Below are 18809 nucleotides of genomic sequence, written 5' to 3' on the forward strand. Positions count from 1 at the left end.
TAGGTGGCAGCTTTGGGGCTCGGGCCCCCTCTCACCTATGAGTACACATGGTCCTTGGCCACTCTCTCGATCAGCATGACCTACCAGTTCTACTTGCAAAAATGCCTCCCAAACTCGACCGCCTCTTACTCATTCATCAACCACTGGCATCACGGCCCTCCTTTCACCTGAGCCACTTCCTTGTTACAGCTGTTTCCCCTTTGACCCTACTGCAGTTCATTTTCCACCGAACATAACTCAGACCTTTTCACTCCCTGCCATCCACTGTCCAGTGGGTTCTCAATGCCCTTAGAATAAAAACGAAACTGTAGAACTAACTACAGATTCCAACACAGCCTGGCACCTGCCTCCCACTGATCTCATCTCCTGTCACACCCTTCCCTTTCACTGTACCTCAGCCACCAGGCAAAGACCCTCCCTGCCCAGCCCAGCCCAGCCAAAGCAGACAGAGCTGCCTGCACTGTCTCCCGTCACTCTGTCACTTCACTCTGTCTTATTCTCTTCTGGCACTTGTCATTGTCTGGAGTTCTTATTTATTCACTTGTTTACTTATGAACATAAGTTATAAGTATAATAAATGTAATTCCCCAAAATACTGAGTTTTATCAACCCTTTGAGTAGCATGAACATTCAGGTATGTCCTCGTGCCTCCTGACCACTGACCATCCAGACTACACATTTTTAAAATGTGTAAGGCAACATTAAAAAAAGGCAAATGTATGTTCTTTTTGTTTCCATAAATTGGTTATCAAACAAACACAATTTTAAGTTAATAAAACTGTAACTGAAACTAATTTCATTTAAAAAAAAAAAACATCCCTTGGGTCAGCAAGCATGAAAAAAACTCACTACTCAAAGGGTTAATAAGTATGAGATATTATTGCTGTTAGAGGAGCCCTCATTCACTAACTGTGTGACTTTAAATCATTATTTAACATCATTACTCTCAGTTTCACGGTCTAGGAAGTGGGTATCAGAATATTCCTTATTTTATAAGGTTGTAAGAAACAAGAAAGAAGATGTGCATAAAATACTTAGCACAATGCCTGGCACACAGTATACATTCAATAAATGCTAGCTATTAGTGGAGGATAAAATTGGGATAGTCCAGTTATCATTTTTTAAAGACTTTATATATTGATTTAGAGAGAGGAGAGAAGGGGTGGGGTGGGGTGCAAGAAACATCAACTCATAGTTGCTTCTTGTGTGCACCGGACTGAGCCAGCCCAAACTGGCGACCTCAGAATTCCAGGTCGACGCTTTATCCACTGCGCCATCACAGGTCAGGACCAGTTATTTTAAAAACAAGAATTAGTTTTACTGTGGAAACTGATGTGCCACCTAGGTAATGGTCCCCAGGAAACTGAATGATGTGATGAGAAACCCCAGCTGTGCCCCTCTGCTCTGTTCCCACCCAACCATGATACTAAGACAGAAGTCACACCATCCTCATCACTCCCATAGAACACCCACAAAGCTTCCCAACCACTGTCTCTGCCTGCAAAGTATCTCCATTCTACAGACTAGTATTTGGTTAAGAAAATAGGCTCTAAAATCAGGTCCTTTTATGGTCTCAAGACTTCAATAAGCTGGTCCCTTCCCTCCCACCAATCTTACATGCAACTAATCTTGAGGACCATCCTCACTCTAGTCAGAACAACACTCCCAAAGTGAGAGGGAAAGTGTACAGAATCTAGAGCCAGACTGCCTCGCTTCAAATACCAGCCCCATCACTCGTTCACTAGACTTAGCCTTTCTGTGCCTCGGGTTTCTCGTCTGTAAAATAGCAAGGACAGTGATACTGCATACATCGTGAGCTGCTGGTGAGAAACATAAGGCACTGGGCACAAGACCTAATAAATGATGATGATGATGATGATGATGATGATGATGATGATGGGCCTCTATTCAAAACTAGTCGTCTTTCTAAAATACTAAGCCAGTCATGTCACAGCTGTGTTCAAAAACTTTTCATTAATGCCCATTGCCAATAGGATGCATTTCAAAATCCTGAGTGTGGAATACTAGCCGCAGCAGGGAGAATTCTGAGTGTGCAATTCTAGCTGCAGCAGGGAGAATCCTGAGTGTGGATTACTAGCCGTAGCAGGGAGAATCCCGAGTGTGGATTACTAGCCGCGGCAGGGAGAATCCTGAGTGTGGAATACTAGCCGCAGCAGGGAGAATCCTGAGTGTGGATTACTAGCCGCAGCAGGGAGAATCCTGAGTGTGGATTACTAGCCGCGGCAGGGAGAATCCTGAGTGTGGAATACTAGCCGCAGCAGGGAGAATCCTGAGTGTGCAATTCTAGCTGCAGCAGGGAGAATCCTGAGTGTGGATTACTAGCCGTAGCAGGGAGAATCCTGAGTGTGGATTACTAGCCGCGGCAGGGAGAATCCTGAGTGTGGAATACTAGCCGCAGCAGGGAGAATCCTGAGTGTGGATTACTAGCCGCAGCAGGGAGAATCCTGAGTGTGGATTACTAGCCGTAGCAGGGAGAATCCCGAGTGTGGATTACTAGCCGCGGCAGGGAGAATCCTGAGTGTGGAATACTAGCCGCAGCAGGGAGAATCCTGAGTGTGGAATACTAGCCGCAGCAGGGAGAATCCTGAGTGTGGAATACTAGCTGCAGCAGGGAGAATCCTGAGTGTGCAATTCTAGCCGCAGCAGGGAGAATCCTGAGTGTGGATTACTAGCCGCAGCAGGGAGAATCCTGAGTGTGGAATACTAGCCTCAGCAGGGAGAATCCTGAGTGTGGAATACTAGCCGCAGCAGGGAGAATCCTGAGTGTGGATTACTAGCCGCAGCAGGGAGAATCCTGAGTGTGGATTACTAGCCGCAGCAGGGAGAATCCTGAGTGTGGAATACTAGCCGCAGCAGGGAGAATCCTGAGTATGGAATACTAGCCGCAGCAGGGAGAATCCTGAGTGTGGATTACTAGCCGCAGCAGGGAGAATCCTGAGTGTGGAATACTAGCCGCAGCATGGAAATGGTGGCCCCAACCCCCCTTTCCAGTGTCGTCTCTCACTATCACCTCCAGGGAGGTGTTGGAGGGAGTAGACCCCAATCTACCTTACCCGCCAGCACCACTGCCATCCTAGGAACACACCGTTGCATTCTGCTTGTCTGTTTCACTTGCTGAAGTCCCTTCCTTCCCCTTCTACCTGCAAAGCTCCTGGCCAATCTTCAGCACCCACACAAAGGTTCCCTTTTCATAAAGTTTTCCCCAAATCTTCCCGTCAGTGACCCTAGCTCTCAACTCCCACTTACAACCCTGTGTTGTCTTTTGCCGGTTGACTTCTCTGTGTCTCTCTTTTAACTTTAAAAGTTCACTGGTTTTATTTTGGAATAAATAATACGTTTACATGATTAAAAATGTAAAATATAACAAGGTATGAGGTGAGAAGTCTCACTCTCACCTCTTTTTCAACCTACCTGTTCCCTACTCCCATGGCACTGAGGAAGCATTCATTCCGTTCTTTATTTCTTTGTAGTAAGTTATGTATGTAAAGTCTAATCATTGGGGTGCACACCTGAAACTAATATAATATTGTACATCCACTGTAATTGATAAATAAAAATGATTTAAAAATTAAATAATTCATTACTTCATGAACTGAACCTCTCTGTGTCTCTTCTCTGTGACCTTCTCAAGGACAAGGACCTGCGGGCTTCCCTCTGCACGCCGTCTGACTTACTGCAGGCATCCAACATCGTGAGGAGGGTCTCCCTGAACAGAAGTATCTGCTGAGGCAACGTGAACAGCAAGCTCATTTCCAGCAGAGGAATCCAAAACCACAAGATCATTCTGGTAAGAAAATGACTGAAATGAAAGCAGTGCTCCTGTTAAGCATCTTTAGGCTCCATCAGCTTATTGATCTGCATGTCTTTTGACTCCTGACTCCTCTATATTGAGCAATTTTCTGATTACTTTTAGAGCTTGTGCCATTTTGTTTGGAGATGAATAAGAAGACATATGCATTTTTAAGATTTTCAAAGTAACATATAGCTAAAAGTTTATCAGTTAGTATTTTTCCTATATTAAAGTAATTCTCAAATATCATACTAACTTTTAGGTCTTTATATTATATAATATAAATGAGATAGATATATATTAATATATCTCATATATAGAATATATTTAATTTATATATACTACATATAATCTATTTAATATAATAAAATATATAATATATTATATAGGAAATAATTATTAAGGTTTAGTGGTTTGTTAAGATGTAGTTTGGGAATCTCCCCAATTGTGTTCCATAGACCATTCATCTAGAAAGCTAATCTATGAGAACTAAAGTCCAAAAACAGTTCCATTGTCAAGTAAGTAGGGAGAAAAACACGTGGTGTCCCTCTGTAGCGAGAAGTCCCAGAGCACCTCAGCATAGTGGAAGTTCTGAGAGGTCCACCAGTGAAGAACTCAGTATTCCACAGCCTCATTTACCAGAGAACCCTTTAATGTTGTTCCTTGGAACAGGTGCTCATGGAACTCATTTTGGGAAATACTACACCATTTAATCTCTAAATATAACTAGTCTTTGCGTCCTAAATAATCTTAATTCATAATACGGTTGGATAGACTTTTAAAGGACACCCATCATCGTCACCCATGTAGACCTTAACTCCCATGGACATGCCCCTGCCAAGTTCTCGTTCAAAGCACGCGTGAAGGGAAAGGAGAACAGGAGACCTGTTACGGCTCCGTAAGAAAGTGCTTCTTTACACAGAGCCAGAATCTCTTTCTCTGTAGGTTCCATCTATTCATCGTAGTTCAGCTTCTGGGAGCCAGAAAGAATAAATCTACAAATTTTATCACTTTTTCAGCCAGAAAGCCAAAATTATCCCATGGAATTTTCGGTTGCTGGTAGGAGAGCAATCAGAAAGGCTACTAATCTTTTCATCTGGAAAGAAGACAAAAACCATGGGGTGACTGGCAGATACCCAGCATACCAGGCCGTCATTAATGACGTGTAACGATTAGAAGATAATCGCTTGGTGCCTTTGAAGACTGAAACGAAATGCTCATGCAGTGACAAACAGCCAATGTGAAGAGTCCCAGTTTGACAACAAAACAAAGCAGTCCCCTTTTATGAGGTGAGGAGTGTGTCTAAGCAATAAACACTTAAGTAATTAGATAGTTTTATGGAGATAGCTATAAACTGAAACATGGGGAAGAAAATCTTGCTCATAGGTTGATGCCCAGGCAGGTGGGTATATAAGAGCCAGGGCAGAAGAGAGAAGCACTGAGACACCAAGGGACTTCTCTTCTCAACTCAACAAAGACCCAGAATCGACGCCATGGCTTGCTGTGCTCCCTGCTGCTGCAGCGTCCCCACCGGCCCCGCCACCACCATCTGCTCCTCGGACAAATGCTGCCGCTGCGGGGTCTGCCTGCCCAGCACCTGCCCACACGACATCAGCCTCCTTCAGCCCACCTGCTGTGACACCTGCCCCCCACCCTGCTGCATGCCTGACACCTACGTGCCAACTTGCTGGCTGCTCAACTCCTGCCACCCAACCCCCGGGCTGTGCGGGATCAACCTGACCACCTACGTTCAGCCCTGCTGTGAAAGTCCCTGTGAGCCCTGCTGTTAAGCTGCCAGTCTTTGCAAAGGCTCAGTGATGGGCTGCTCAGCTCCCCACACAACACCCAGCCTTCACCGCTCGCTACTGCCTGCGGCGGGCCACTGTATCCCCGTCGCCTGGGCCCTGTTTTCATGAAGCAGCCCGACTTCTTAATTCTTTTCTCCTTTGGGGAGAGTTGGAGACCTTTCTCTTTTAGGTGATCTTACTGCTCTTTGGGAAACAACCATTTTGACCACTCATTAATAAACTTCATTCTGGCTTAGCAAATGCGGCCTTGTGATTATTTATTCCACGTTCCCTCTGAGGGAAAGAAGAATGCCTTCCTAAACCCAAACAGTAGGGCATCCTACTATCCTACCCGCAGCAGAATGAAAACTTTCATAGCAGAACCACTGGAAAAACAGATACTCTCTGTAATAGGTTACAAAGTAAAAAAATCAATAGTCAGTTTGTAAGGTCTTGTTATTTTTTTCAATAAATATTATTAAGATAACCACTATGCCAAGAACCAGGCTAGAGATTAATACAATGTTTTAAAAAAATTTACATCCATCACCCCTAAAATTGATTTTTCTTTCTTAACTGACAAAACAAATGTATCACTTTGCTAGGATGTAGAAATAATTTTGACTCCTTTAGTCATAGTCATCAATGAAATTCCAAGTTCAGAAGGCTATGCAGTTTAGGGAAGTATTTATATACACATATATCCATTTCCTTATTTGTGCTGTCTTCTAGGAAAATCAATTTTGAATGAATATTAGCACAGATTGGGTATCCCTTGTTTCCTCAAATTAGGGTTGGCTTACATTAGTCATAACTAAGTTTAGAAGTTTATTAGTTCTAATGACATATAATAGCATGTCACTGAAATAAACTGGAAAGATCAGACTATAGTGCAGTCTCCTCTACACACCAGAAACGGTCACACAATTATGGGACTAAAAACACAAGCTTCTCCCTACAACAAAACATTTATAATGACGATTAATTCATCTCCTTAGTTGTCCTATAAAAATCCAAGTGCAGTAAGGTTTTTGCAGGAAGTACCCAGAATGCAATCTAGTTATATGTTTTCTTGGATTTGCCTTGGGACTTTGGGCCATCCACTTTCCTCTCAGCCTCTGTTTTCTCATTATTACAGCAGAAATAATACTCTCTTCTCTGCTTGTGTCTCAGGATTTCTGTGAGGGTCAGTGGCCCACAGTGTCCCCAGCAGCACGCTAGACACAGCGAGAGACCCTCACCACTACTGCCACACCCTGGCTCCCAGCTTCCGCACCAAAAGCTATCCTTTCATTTCTTGAAAAATGTTTTCCCCCAAGTGACTTTTAAAAATTATAATTTAGTAATTTCTTTCATAAATACATTTTTAAGTATCATTGAGAATTTTAAGATTCATACAACTATTATTATAGTGCCAAGTTACTTGTTTTCAGTCAAAAGCAGAGAAGTTTGATGTTTTTGCACATCCTTGTAAGGGATAAGTTTTTAGACTTTATTATTAATTCTGAAGTAACTCTATGTGCCCTATTAATACTGCTGTGGGCCTTCAGGCACTCAAGGGCCCTTGGTTAATTAAAGAGCCCCACCTGGAAACCAGGGGACAGGCATCCTAGTCTTGGCTCTGCCTTGGCCTGCCTCTGCAACTCTGAGCAAGTCACTTGATCTCTGTGAGTCTCAGGTCTTAAATCAGGAAAATGAATTGGTTGACCAGATCCCCCCTAAATTCCCTTTAGTTTTGACAGTCTGTGGTTCTAGAGTGTCCAGAAGTGTTTTAAGTAACAAGCACTCTGTGCCAGTCAGTAACTCTTCGCACCTTATTACTCTTACTGCTTTCATTCTTCGTAGCTAACATGTGGTGAATCTACTGGGCACTCAAGTTAAGATGCTTTATGTGCATTATCTTATCTATTTCTAACAAAAACACTAAGCGGTACCTACCATTATTCTCCCCATTTTACAGGTGAGGAAACTGAGGCTGAGAAAGTTACTTGCCAAAGTTACACAAACAGTAAGTGACAGAGAAGGCATTAAACTTCAAACTGCCTGAATCCAAAGCCCCTTCTCTTTCCACTCTGTCTACAGACAGAAGTACGGCTACACATGGCTCTCTTTACCCGGGAGAACGTGTATGCCACTCAGCAATACATCCTCCACTATCCCTCTGAATTGTGTATTCGGTTGTATATATATAGTAACTCAGCTTTCTCTGTGGTCTTCACATTTCTAAGGTGAAAGCAAATCATCATTTTAGTTTTTTAAATCAGACTTTAAATACTGATTAACAAGGTCAGCACAGGAAAGATACTGGGTGGGTCTTTAACCTTGACCTTGCATTGAGAGGCGGAGTCTTTGGCAACTCACACGCAATTTCAATTTTCTGATAAGTTGTAATAACCTACCTAGTTCAAGGTGAAAACAAACTATCCTTAAAGTTAATAATTATTTATCCTTGATAATAGAGTAGAAAACCAAGTCATTTCCTTTTTCTTTCAAATTGTCGCTGGCATCTTTCCTTCCACCTTCACTGGCTCTAGCCTAATCTAGGCCCTGATCACCACACCCTGGATTGCACCCACAGTCTCCGAGCTCGCCTTCAGTCGGGTATTATCTGCCTTTTCTCCACCCAACAATATTTCAGAACAGGCTCCTGTCCCTGATACTGTTTAGACTGAATTGCTCAAAGCTGTTTTTCATGAAATTTATTGGGGTGACATTGATTCACAAAACCACACAGGTTTCAAGTGTACAAACTCATTAAAACATCATCTGCACATGACATCATGTGCCTATCACCCCAAAGTCTCTTTCCATGCCCACTTAGCTCCCCTTTGCACACCTCCAGCCACCCCCCAACCCCCCTTCCCCTCTGGATAGCACCACACTGTTGTCTGCTCATGTGTTACATATATGTTAACCCCTTCCCCTTCTTTCACCCAGTCTCCCAACCCCCCTCCCCTCTGACAGCTGTCAGTCCGTCCCATGTATCTATGCCTCTGTTTCTATCTTGTTCATCAGTTTATTCTATTCATCAAAACTCTAGGGCAACTCAAGATTTTTGTTTTCACCGAATCAAGTCTAATTTCTTCCGTGTGGTTCTAAAGACCCCCAATAACTTGGTATGGCCATTTTTAAAAATCACACTTGCTAGTAATCTTGGGGCAACGTGCAGCCCACACTCCGGTCAGAGCGATGCCCTTATACTATGGTCAAGAGAGTGGACTCTTCTCACTTACTAGGTATGTGTCCTTGGTTATGTCCTTTAACTTCGCCATGTGTCAAGGTCCTCAACTGTTAAATGTGATTGGTACCTCACATTGGGTCCTGGAACAGAAAGGGGACATTAGTGAGAAAACTAGTGATATCTGAATAAAGTCTGAAGTGTGATTAATAGCAATATACCAGTGTTGGTGTAGGATTTGACAAATGCACAGTAGTATTTGTAAGATACTATCATTGTGGGAAATTACGTGAGGGATAAACAAGAATTCCGTACTATCCAATTAAAACCTGTGCAGCCCTTAGGACAGTATGTACTGATTGTCAACCTCCGAGTCCAACTTTTTATACTCTGTGATGCCTGGGTGAGGACTCTTGTTTCTCCTTTGGCTGGTGTTTTACAAGGTTCCACCAACAGAGGGTGCTAGGAAGAGACTGCAAGGCCTGAGGAAGAGTGTAGGGTCTTGTTGCCCCAGCAACAGTTCTTTATCTGACAGAGCAATAGGTTCTAGTCTCCAGCTTCTTCCCACACTTAAAAAAAAATGGTGTCATGGCACCTCCTCAGAAACACCAGCATCAGCAAGGGAATGACCTCCCCCCGACAAAGGTCCAAATGCTGACCCCACCAGATCTCTCCTCTGAGCTTCTGAGGTCACAGCACCGGGACAGCACTTGAAGTCTGAGTCCAGCTCAGCGGGACCCCTCTTCAAGCTTCCAGGCTCAGTTAACCCAATGTCTTCTCTTCATTACATAGCGCTGGTAGCTGCTGCATAAATCTGTCGCCTCAGTTTTCCTTTCCCAGTCCTCCAACACCTCTTTAACCAATTCCTTACCTTAAAATCCTCTCTGTAGAAGTACCTTGTGTGAGGGTTTTCTTATTGGCTTGTTTTTCTGACTAAATTTGACACAGAAGCGTTCTATATTGCTGGTTATCCTTATTTTCCAACCTTCCTCCCTTAAATATTTGTTCCACATGTTTCAGCCTCCACAGTCCACCCCATCATCTGGGCTGTACGCTAGGTACTGGAGGAACCAAGAAAAATAAGACAGTTCTTGATTTGAAGGGGAGATTGCATTCTAATAAAGAGAATCAACATAAATACAATAAAAAAAGAAGCAAAGTTTTATGGGGGGACATGGGGTGTGGCCAATCCTCCCAGAGGCAGGAACTGCAAGTAAGGGCAGAATGTCAGAGAAGTTATTGTTTTCCTTGCTTGAAATGCACTTACCTCTTTTCTAATCATTTGTAATCAAAACAACTTACTCCAAATCCTCCGTGAAGGCCTCTTTGATCATTTTAGCCCTTTCATTGGATTTCCTCCTGTGGAAATTCTCACGGACACCCAGAAGAGAAACTACCTTTGATTAGATAACTATATTGTTCCACACCCAATGCTAAATAATTTACATAAATAATTCTCAATTAATCTTTAACTCTTGCAATAAAACTATAGCAGATTATTATTTTTTTCTCTCCCATATTTGTAGTTGAAAAGCTAAAGCCCAAAAAGATTAAATAACTTGATCTAGGTCTCACAACATGTAAGTTATAATTGGCATTCAAACCTAGCTCTGAAACTCCTTCCAATAACCCATTCATCATATATTATTTATGTTGTTTGTACACAAAGAGATTTCTAACCTTGCCCGTCAGACCACACACTCCTAGAGGACAGGGACCATGTCTTCTATTTTTCTATCTCTACCACACACTTCAGAATACATTTGCGATTCAATAAATGCTTATAATGAATGGATTTGCCCATCAATGTCCTTTACTGTAATTACATACTAGCTTTAACCATAATGTAGTAGCACTGTAACTGATTTAAAGTGGAAGAACTTTTGAAAAGGTTCTTGTCTGTTTGATAGGAGATGATAATCAGCTTTGGCTGTGGTTTTGAACAATGGAATAGGCAGGTCAGCAGTCCGTTTTTTCAGAAAAGAAGGAGCTTTTTGTGCTGTTTTGTAAAGAAATGCAAGCTCATTTTTCAGACCACATATAGTCTCATGAACCTATGTAAGTAAGAAAACCAACATCCTTTGTAACACCGGGTGCTTATTTATATTCATACACTATTGTCTACACACCTATTGTATCGTATAGATAATGTAGGGATTAGTATAAAGAATCATATGGCAGGTTCTAAGCTTCCAAATCAAAGTCATGTTGCATACTTTCAATATTCATGAATTCCCTCAAATCCATGAAAAGATAACAAGGTGAATCTGGTAGAAAAGAAGTCCCGCAGGTTTTGACTTCCCAAATTTATCCAGGGCATATGTTTTGAGAGTGATCATTTCTTGCTTTTCAGGAAATCACTCTTGATTCTTTACACTCAGAAGTAATCACTTGTAAGAACAAATTCTGGTTGGTAAAAAGAAAAAGAGGAAAGTCACAATAATATTGATGTTTTTATCTGCGACTGAGTAAGTAGAGAACCCACACTGACACCATTTTGAAACTGCGACAAGAAACAAATTTGAATGTAGCAACACAACAGAATAAAACTGAAGGAGAGCTCATCCCATGGCTGATAAACAACGAGTCAGTGAGTTATCTGAATGGGGTTGCACAGACAACAGGAAAACATTCTGATGGACGGATGCCGTGTTTCCTGACACAAGTGGATATAAAAGACCCACAGAGGACAACTTTGTACAATAAAACCTCCCCTGGCAACAAAGAGCTCCCTGATCCACTGTCACCATGTCTTCTTGTAAGTCTAGTAGCCACGGATGCGGCAGTGTTCCCACTGGCCCAGCCACCTCCATCTGCTCCTGTTCCCCTAACGTGCTCCCCTGCCCAGCAGCTGCTCACAGGAGATTAGCCTTCTTCAGCTCACCTGCTGTAACACCTGTCCCCTACCCTACTGCGTTCCTGACTCCTAGTGCCATTGTTTGCGGTTCCACAGCTGCCACCCTACTCCAAACTTGAATGTGATCTCTGTCACAACCTGCACCCAGCCCTGTGACTGTGAAGTATCTTGCTGCTAGCCAAAGATTTTTCAAAGAGCTTGCCCACCTGGCCCCAAGGGACTGCAATAGTCGGTAAGGACTGCTTGGCAAATGGTCTTCAGTTAGAAGATCTGGAAGAAAATGTTCTGACTCTGTGCCTTCAGTTTTGCAGAACTGTTCTATGTTTTGAAAGATGATTTCAAAGGAGAAGAGACAAAAACACTATCATAGACCTCCTTAGTTTAAAATAACTACCATTGTTCCCCAACCCATCTAATGTCTCAATGTTCAGTGCTATAATTACCCATTAAGCTCTTGACACATGCATACATCATGAACCTATGAATACGTTCAGCAGAATTACACTTTCTGATGACATCAACATAAATCTCATAGCCAAAAGGAGGCCTCACAGGGATATGTAAATATCTGAAGAAAATTGTCAGGGTAATAAAATATCTTCAGCTCTAACTTTAGAATCATTTTAAACTCTGAGGGTTAGTGCCTATTTTAAATTTTTATGTTTTTCCCTGACTCTTTAAGTAATTTACATATGCCCTTAAAGATGATGAGAAACTGGCATTAGAAGTCAACATACTTACAGAAGGGACCCCAGAGATTGAGTAGAGCCATATTTTTGTTTGTTTTTGTACTTTTCTGAAGCTGGAAACGGGGAGAGACAGTCAGACAGACTCTCGCATGCGCCCGACCAAGATCCACCCGGCACGCCCACCAGGGGTGACGCTCTGCCCACCAGGGGGCAATGCTCTGCCCCTCCGGGGCATCGCTCTGCCGCGACCAGAGCCACTCTAGCACCTGGGGCAGAGGCCAAGGAGCCATCCCCAGCGCCCGGGCCATCTTTGCTCCAATGGAGCCTTGGCTACGGGAGGGGAAGAGAGAGACAGAGAGGAAGGAGGGGGTGGGGGTGGAGAAGCAAATGGGCACTTCTCCTATGTGCCCTGGCCGGGAATCGAACCCGGGTCCCCCACATGCCAGGCCGACGCTCTACCGCTGAGCCAACCAGCCAGGGCCGAGCCATATTTTTTTCATTGTCTCATTTAGGTGAACCTTCAAATGTAAAACTGTTTTGACAACAGTATAATATTTCACAAATAAAATCATTTTGCTTATGTAAAGTGCCATTATTGTTATAAAGGGTTATTGTAAAAACAAATACATACCTTTTTCAAATTCTAATCTATAATTAAGTCCAATTCAATAAGCATTTACCAAATGCCTACTGTGCACCAGGCATTGCCCTAGATGCCTGACAGAGAAAAAGAAGATTGAGACAAAATTCCCACTTTCGAGGAGTTTGTACTGGAGCGAGGAAGACAGGTATACATGATCTCTAGCAGACTAAAACAAGGGCTAAATGAAAAGCTGGGCAACACACTTTGTGAGAGCAGCGAAAATAATGAAAACATCAAGAAGAACCACCTAAAGTTCCTTCGTGAGGTGTCTGAGCTGATGCTTGAGGGGTGGGTAAGATCTGAGAAGCAGAGAATTGGGGAAGGACATCTGAACACTATGATCATGGTCATGGTAAAGCACTAGGAGATAGATTCCTTGGCCAAGGCCAACTGGGCGAACAATGTTGTACAAGGCATTCCTCAAAGGAATTTACAACCTAATTGTTGACCCAAGATACAAAAATAAATAAACATGCGAAGTAAGGAGTAAGACAGTGGAGAAATTATTAGTAGGACTGCCAAAATTTTAAATCAAACTGGACCAGATTCTCTTCTAGAACCCCGGCTATCTTATAATTTCTCTTTTTAGTTTCTGTGTCATCTTATTTTAAGGTTACGTACTGTATTTTTCACTCCATAAAATGCACTTTTTTCCCCAAAAAAAGTGGAGAGGAAAATGCTCATGTGTCTTATGGAGCCAAAAATATGGTATTTTATCAAAATATTTTAACACACCATTTGGTTCAGAATATTTTTTTTTCTTATTTTCCTTCTTAAAACCCTAGGTCTGTCTTATGGTCAGGTGCGTCTTATGGAGCAAAAAATATGATATATCATTCATGTGAAAATGAATGAAGACAAAGGTGATTGTCTTTTAATGGTCCATTTAAGAAAAGGTAGCAATTGGGTAGACCTTTCCTTCCAGTAAATTTATACTTTGACCGTGGATGGTTGGCATAGTGGATAGAGCATTGGTCTGGTGTGCAGACATTCTGGGTTTGATTCCTGGTCAGGACACACATGAGAAGTGACCATCTGCTTCTTGCCCCTTTCTTCTCCCCCTTTTATCCCACTTCTCTCTCTCTTCCCCTCCCACAGCTAGCGGCTCCATTGGTTTGGGTGTTGGCCCAGGTGCTGATGATAGCTCAGCTGATTCGAGTATTGGCCCCAGAGAGAATTGCTCGGTGGATCCTGGTCAGGGTGCATGTGGAGTCTGCCTATCTCCCCTCTTCTTACTTAAAAAAAAAATTACACTTTTATTCACTACAAGACTGACATAACCATGAGAATAGACTGTTTCTAAAAACCCATATAGTAACACAACCTTTGGAAACTCATTAATAATAATAATAATAATAATATAGTAAATAATATAATAAAATAAAATAAAAAGAGGCTTGATTTTATCCCATTCTGGCTATCACCTTGCTTGCTTGATAGAACTTCAATTATATAATCAATAACCAATAAATAAGGCAAACATGTCTGAGATGCACATAGTCATAGCCTCTGAAACAATAGCTGAATTCTCACCTGGTCTGATTATCCACAATTTATGTAAGGTTTGGCATGCCAGGGCCCAGTGAGGATAAAATGTAATCATCTCATGACAAAAATGACAAGCTTATGAGTCGAAAGCATGATTATTTTAATAAGGGCAAGAACTCTTAATGGACAAGTAAATACCAAACTGATTAGCGAATCCTAGTGGGGCCGAGTGGCATAAACAAAGAGGAGAAGCCTTCTGGTTGGATCAGCACGAACTGGGGAGAGTACATAAGAATCCCAAAGCCGGAGGAGACATTTGCCTCTCAGAAACCTCATCTTTCTTTCTGAGAAACAAAAAGCACACCAGATTCCCACTGCCATGGCTTGCTGTGCTCCCTGCTGCTGCAGCGTCCCCACCGGCCCCGCCACCACCATCTGCTCCTCGGACAAGTGCTGCCGCTGTGGGGTCTGCCTGCCCAGCACCTGCCCACACACGACTTGGTTACTGGAGCCCACCTGCTGTGACAACTGCCCCCCACCCTGCCACATCCCTCAGCCCTGTGTGCCCACCTGCTTCCTGCTCAACTCCTGCCAGCCCACCCCAGACCTGGAGACCATCAACCTCACCACCTACACTCAGCCCTGCTGTGAGCCCTGCCTCCCGAGCTGCTGCTGATCCATGCCGCTTCGCCCAGGGTTCGGACACTGAAGAACCAGAAGCTGTCTGCCTCAGTAGTATGTCAGACGGCAGGTCAGACCTGATGGTCCAAATAGAAAAAAACCTACATTTCATTTTAATGAAAAGAAAATTTTAAAAATTGTTATAGTCATTTGGCTGAATAATCATTTGGTTCATTTGAGCAAGTGAGTATCATCTATTATCAAAAGATATTGAAATTTGTAAGACCTCAGACAATATACTCTTGGTTATGTTGCTTCTTGGATCCCATTTCTAGTGCTGGGCATTATCAGAGGAAATAATTTCTTAATGGGTTTCCCAATAAACATTGTTTCTCTGGCAAGATGTGTTCTTTGTGTTAGAGTTCTTAGTTGTTGTTGTTTTTTTTTAAAGGTAAAGATAGGTAACAATTTTATTCATTAAAAAAGAACCTATTATGGAGGAATGACTGGAGCTACTGTAAGTTTACTAACATGGCTTGGCAATTTCAAATAGATTGTCTTTTATGTTCACCTTCTCTCTTCTCTTCCTCAGACAAATACCATTTGGGGGATGAGCCAACATTTATTTATCTACACTTGTGAGGTAAATCACATGTATTAAGTCATGTAACCCTTAAAATAGCACTAATAGATGAAAAATAATGAAGCTTAAAGAGTTACTCAACATTCTCAAAGTCATAAATGTTAGTTACTAAGAAAATCAGAATTCAGTTCCTTGCATCTGTGAACATAAAACCCAATTATTTCTGCCACATCACAGAGCCTCCAATACTAATAGAGCCAGAAGCTTAAGGAACACAGTTAAGACGTTAACTTAAAATATGCATGAGAAATAAAAAGGGTAAGAATCTTAACAAAATTATCATATCCACTTGTAATGGAAAAAGATAGATTGGCTCATAGATTAAAAGTGACAGGTACCCAATTCTAAGACCTGGGTCATATAGTAGGCCTCCATTTCCCCTTAGAGAGAACTTCAAGTGGTCAACTCTGGTAGCAAGGCACTAGGAATATATCTCTCTACCTGCCACCATTCTCAGCAATACTTTCAGATGATAAGCTTAGAACTAAAGCTAAGACCTCGATTAAACATGATTTAATCTACTACTTCATTTTACTAACCTACTTAATTTTTCTTATGTAGATTATCCATTTCTCAGCCTTAAGAAATTATATATATTTTACATATATAATATTACACATGCAACATGTCATAGTTACATAATATGGCATGTATAATATTACATACACTATACATAACATATATATAAAGGCACAAGTCAAAATCTGAAAAAGCACTGAGCTAAAGCCAGAAGAGTGCAGGTGAAAAAGAAAAAGGTAGGGCAAGGAAAGCAAATGCCTTATAGAAACATGTTTTTAAATGTTCTCAGTATGACTTCTGGTCAAGATGGCAGAGCAAGTAAATGAGGTACTCTCATCCTCCCACAACCACATCAAAATTACAACTAAACTACAGAACAACCATCATTGAGAACTACCTGAAGTCTATAACTGAAGTCTGAACAGAAGTCTTATAACTAAGAATGTACAGAAAAAGCCACATGGAGACAGGTCAGAGGGGCTGAGACTTGGAAGAAGCTGATCCCACATCAAGGTGTGGCCATTAAAAACCAGGAGGCATATCTCAGCTATGGAGGTCGCCCCAGAGGAGCAGAGTCCCAGCCCCACACCATGCTCCCAAGTTCAGGATTCCAGTGCCACAAAGAGAAGTTCCCATAACTTCTGACTGTGAAAACCAGCAGAGATTGTGGCCAAGTGAGACAGGGCTGCTGAAGGCCCAGGCATTCTTCTTAAAGGGCCCATGCATAGACTTGATGACAGACTCACTTGCTCTGAGCTCCAGCACTGGTGCAGCAGCTTGAAAGGCTCCCAGAACAGATAGGAAGAACTGAGCTGATTGGCTTTAGGGTGAGAGCTGGGGGAGGAGAGACAGCTTTCTCCCAGACAAAAGTGCTGGCAGAGGTCATTTGTAGCTCATGCCAGGCAGCCCTGGGCAGGGCCCAGGCAGTCACTGACTTTGGCCTGTACTTCCTATGAGGCTCCAGAGCCAGAACACCCCAATGGACAGCTTCACATTATGCTAGATCACCACCCAACCACCTCTACAAGCAGCACACTCAAAAGGCAGACTTGGTGGGCACCAGAGTCCTGCAGCAGCTCCTCCTGAACTATAGTTCCAGTTAGTCCTTGTAGCCATCACAGGGAGGTTAACCACTCTCATGGAGATGCCAATAGGATTCAAGGCTCAACTACAATAGGAGGGTACACACAGCACACACAAGGCAGGGTGCACACCTGGATAACCACTGGATCCCACAGGATACCTACTACATAAGGTCCCTCTACCAAGACTGGAAGTCATAGCAGCTCTACATAATACATAGAAACAAACACAGGGAGGCAGCCAAAATGAGACAAAGAATCATGTCCCAAATGAAAGAAAAGGATAAAAAAGAACTAAACAAAATAGGGACAAGCAATGTACCAGAAGCAGAGTTTAAAACAACATAAGGTTATAAGGTTATAAGGATGCTCAACAAATGAGGGGAAGTTCAATCAACTCCGTAAAAACTTCAATAAAGAGAAAGGAAACATAAAAATTAAAGATAGAAAACATAAAAATGAACTGATCAGAAATGAAGAATACTAGAACTAAAATGAAGAATACACTAGAAGGAATTAACAGTACAGTAGATGAAGCAGAGAGGATCGAATCAGCAATTTGGAAGACAAAGTAGCAGAAAACACCCAACAGGAAAGCAAAAAAATAAAATGAAGATAGTGTAGGGAGGCTCTGGGACAACTTCAAGCATATCAACATTCATATCACAGAGCTGCCAGTAGAAGAGAGAGGGCAAGAAATTGAAAATCTATTTAAAAAATAATGACAGAAAACTTCCCTAACTTGGAGAAGGAAACAACATACAAGTTCAGGAAGCACAGTGAGTCCCAAACAAGATGAACACAGAGAGGCCCACACCAGGACACATCATAATTAAAATGCCAAAGGTCGGCCCTGGATGGTTGGCTCAGTGGTAGAGCATCGGCCTGGCGTGCAGAAGTCCCAGGTTCGATTCCCGGCCAGGGCACACAGGAGAAGCGCCTATCTGCTTCTCCACCCCTCCCCCCCCCCTTCCTCTCTGTCTCTCTCTTCCTCTCCTGCAGCTAAGGCTCCATTGGAGCAAAGATAGCCCAGGCGCTGGGGATGGCTCTGTGGCCTCTGCCTCAGGCGCTAGAGTGGCTCTGGTCGCAACATAGCGACGCCCCGGAGGGGCAGAACATCGCCCCCTGGTGAGCAGATCATCGCCCCTGGTGGGCGTGCCGGGAGGATCCCGGTCGGGCACATGCGGGAGTCTGTCTGACTGTCTCTCTCTGGTACCAGCTTCAGAAAAATACAAAAAAAATAAAAATAAATTAAAAAAAAATGCCAAAGGTTAAAGACAAAGACAGAATCTTAAAACAGCCAGTGGAAAGCAGTGAGTTACTTACAAGGGAGCTCCCATAAAACTGTCAGTTGATTTCTCAACAGAAACTTTGCAGGCCAGAAGGCAGTAGCATGAAATATTTAAAGGGATAAAATGAAGGACCTACAACCAAAATTACTCTACCCAGCAAAGCTATTATTTAGAATCAAAGGACAAATACAGAACTTCC

The 18809-nt window shown here is 42.6% G+C and overlaps 2 protein-coding genes across 2 annotated transcripts; both read left to right on the forward strand.

Moving 5' to 3' along the window:
- Positions 1 to 5231: 5231 nt before the first annotated feature.
- On the forward strand, positions 5232 to 5852 carry KRTAP3-1 (keratin associated protein 3-1). The gene has a single exon (XM_066255452.1). It carries the CDS (start codon positions 5305 to 5307, stop codon positions 5599 to 5601), a length of 297 nt encoding a protein of 98 aa, XP_066111549.1. The 5' UTR covers positions 5232 to 5304; the 3' UTR covers positions 5602 to 5852.
- An 8884-nt stretch (positions 5853 to 14736) lies between these two features.
- On the forward strand, positions 14737 to 15463 carry LOC136323600 (keratin-associated protein 3-3). The gene has a single exon (XM_066255453.1). The coding sequence runs from the start codon at positions 14833 to 14835 to the stop codon at positions 15127 to 15129; it is 297 nt and encodes a 98-aa protein (XP_066111550.1). The 5' UTR covers positions 14737 to 14832; the 3' UTR covers positions 15130 to 15463.
- Positions 15464 to 18809: the final 3346 nt, after the last annotated feature.

Source organism: Saccopteryx bilineata, chromosome 2, assembly GCF_036850765.1.
Source record: "Saccopteryx bilineata isolate mSacBil1 chromosome 2, mSacBil1_pri_phased_curated, whole genome shotgun sequence".
Classification (NCBI taxonomy): Eukaryota; Metazoa; Chordata; class Mammalia; order Chiroptera; family Emballonuridae; genus Saccopteryx; species Saccopteryx bilineata.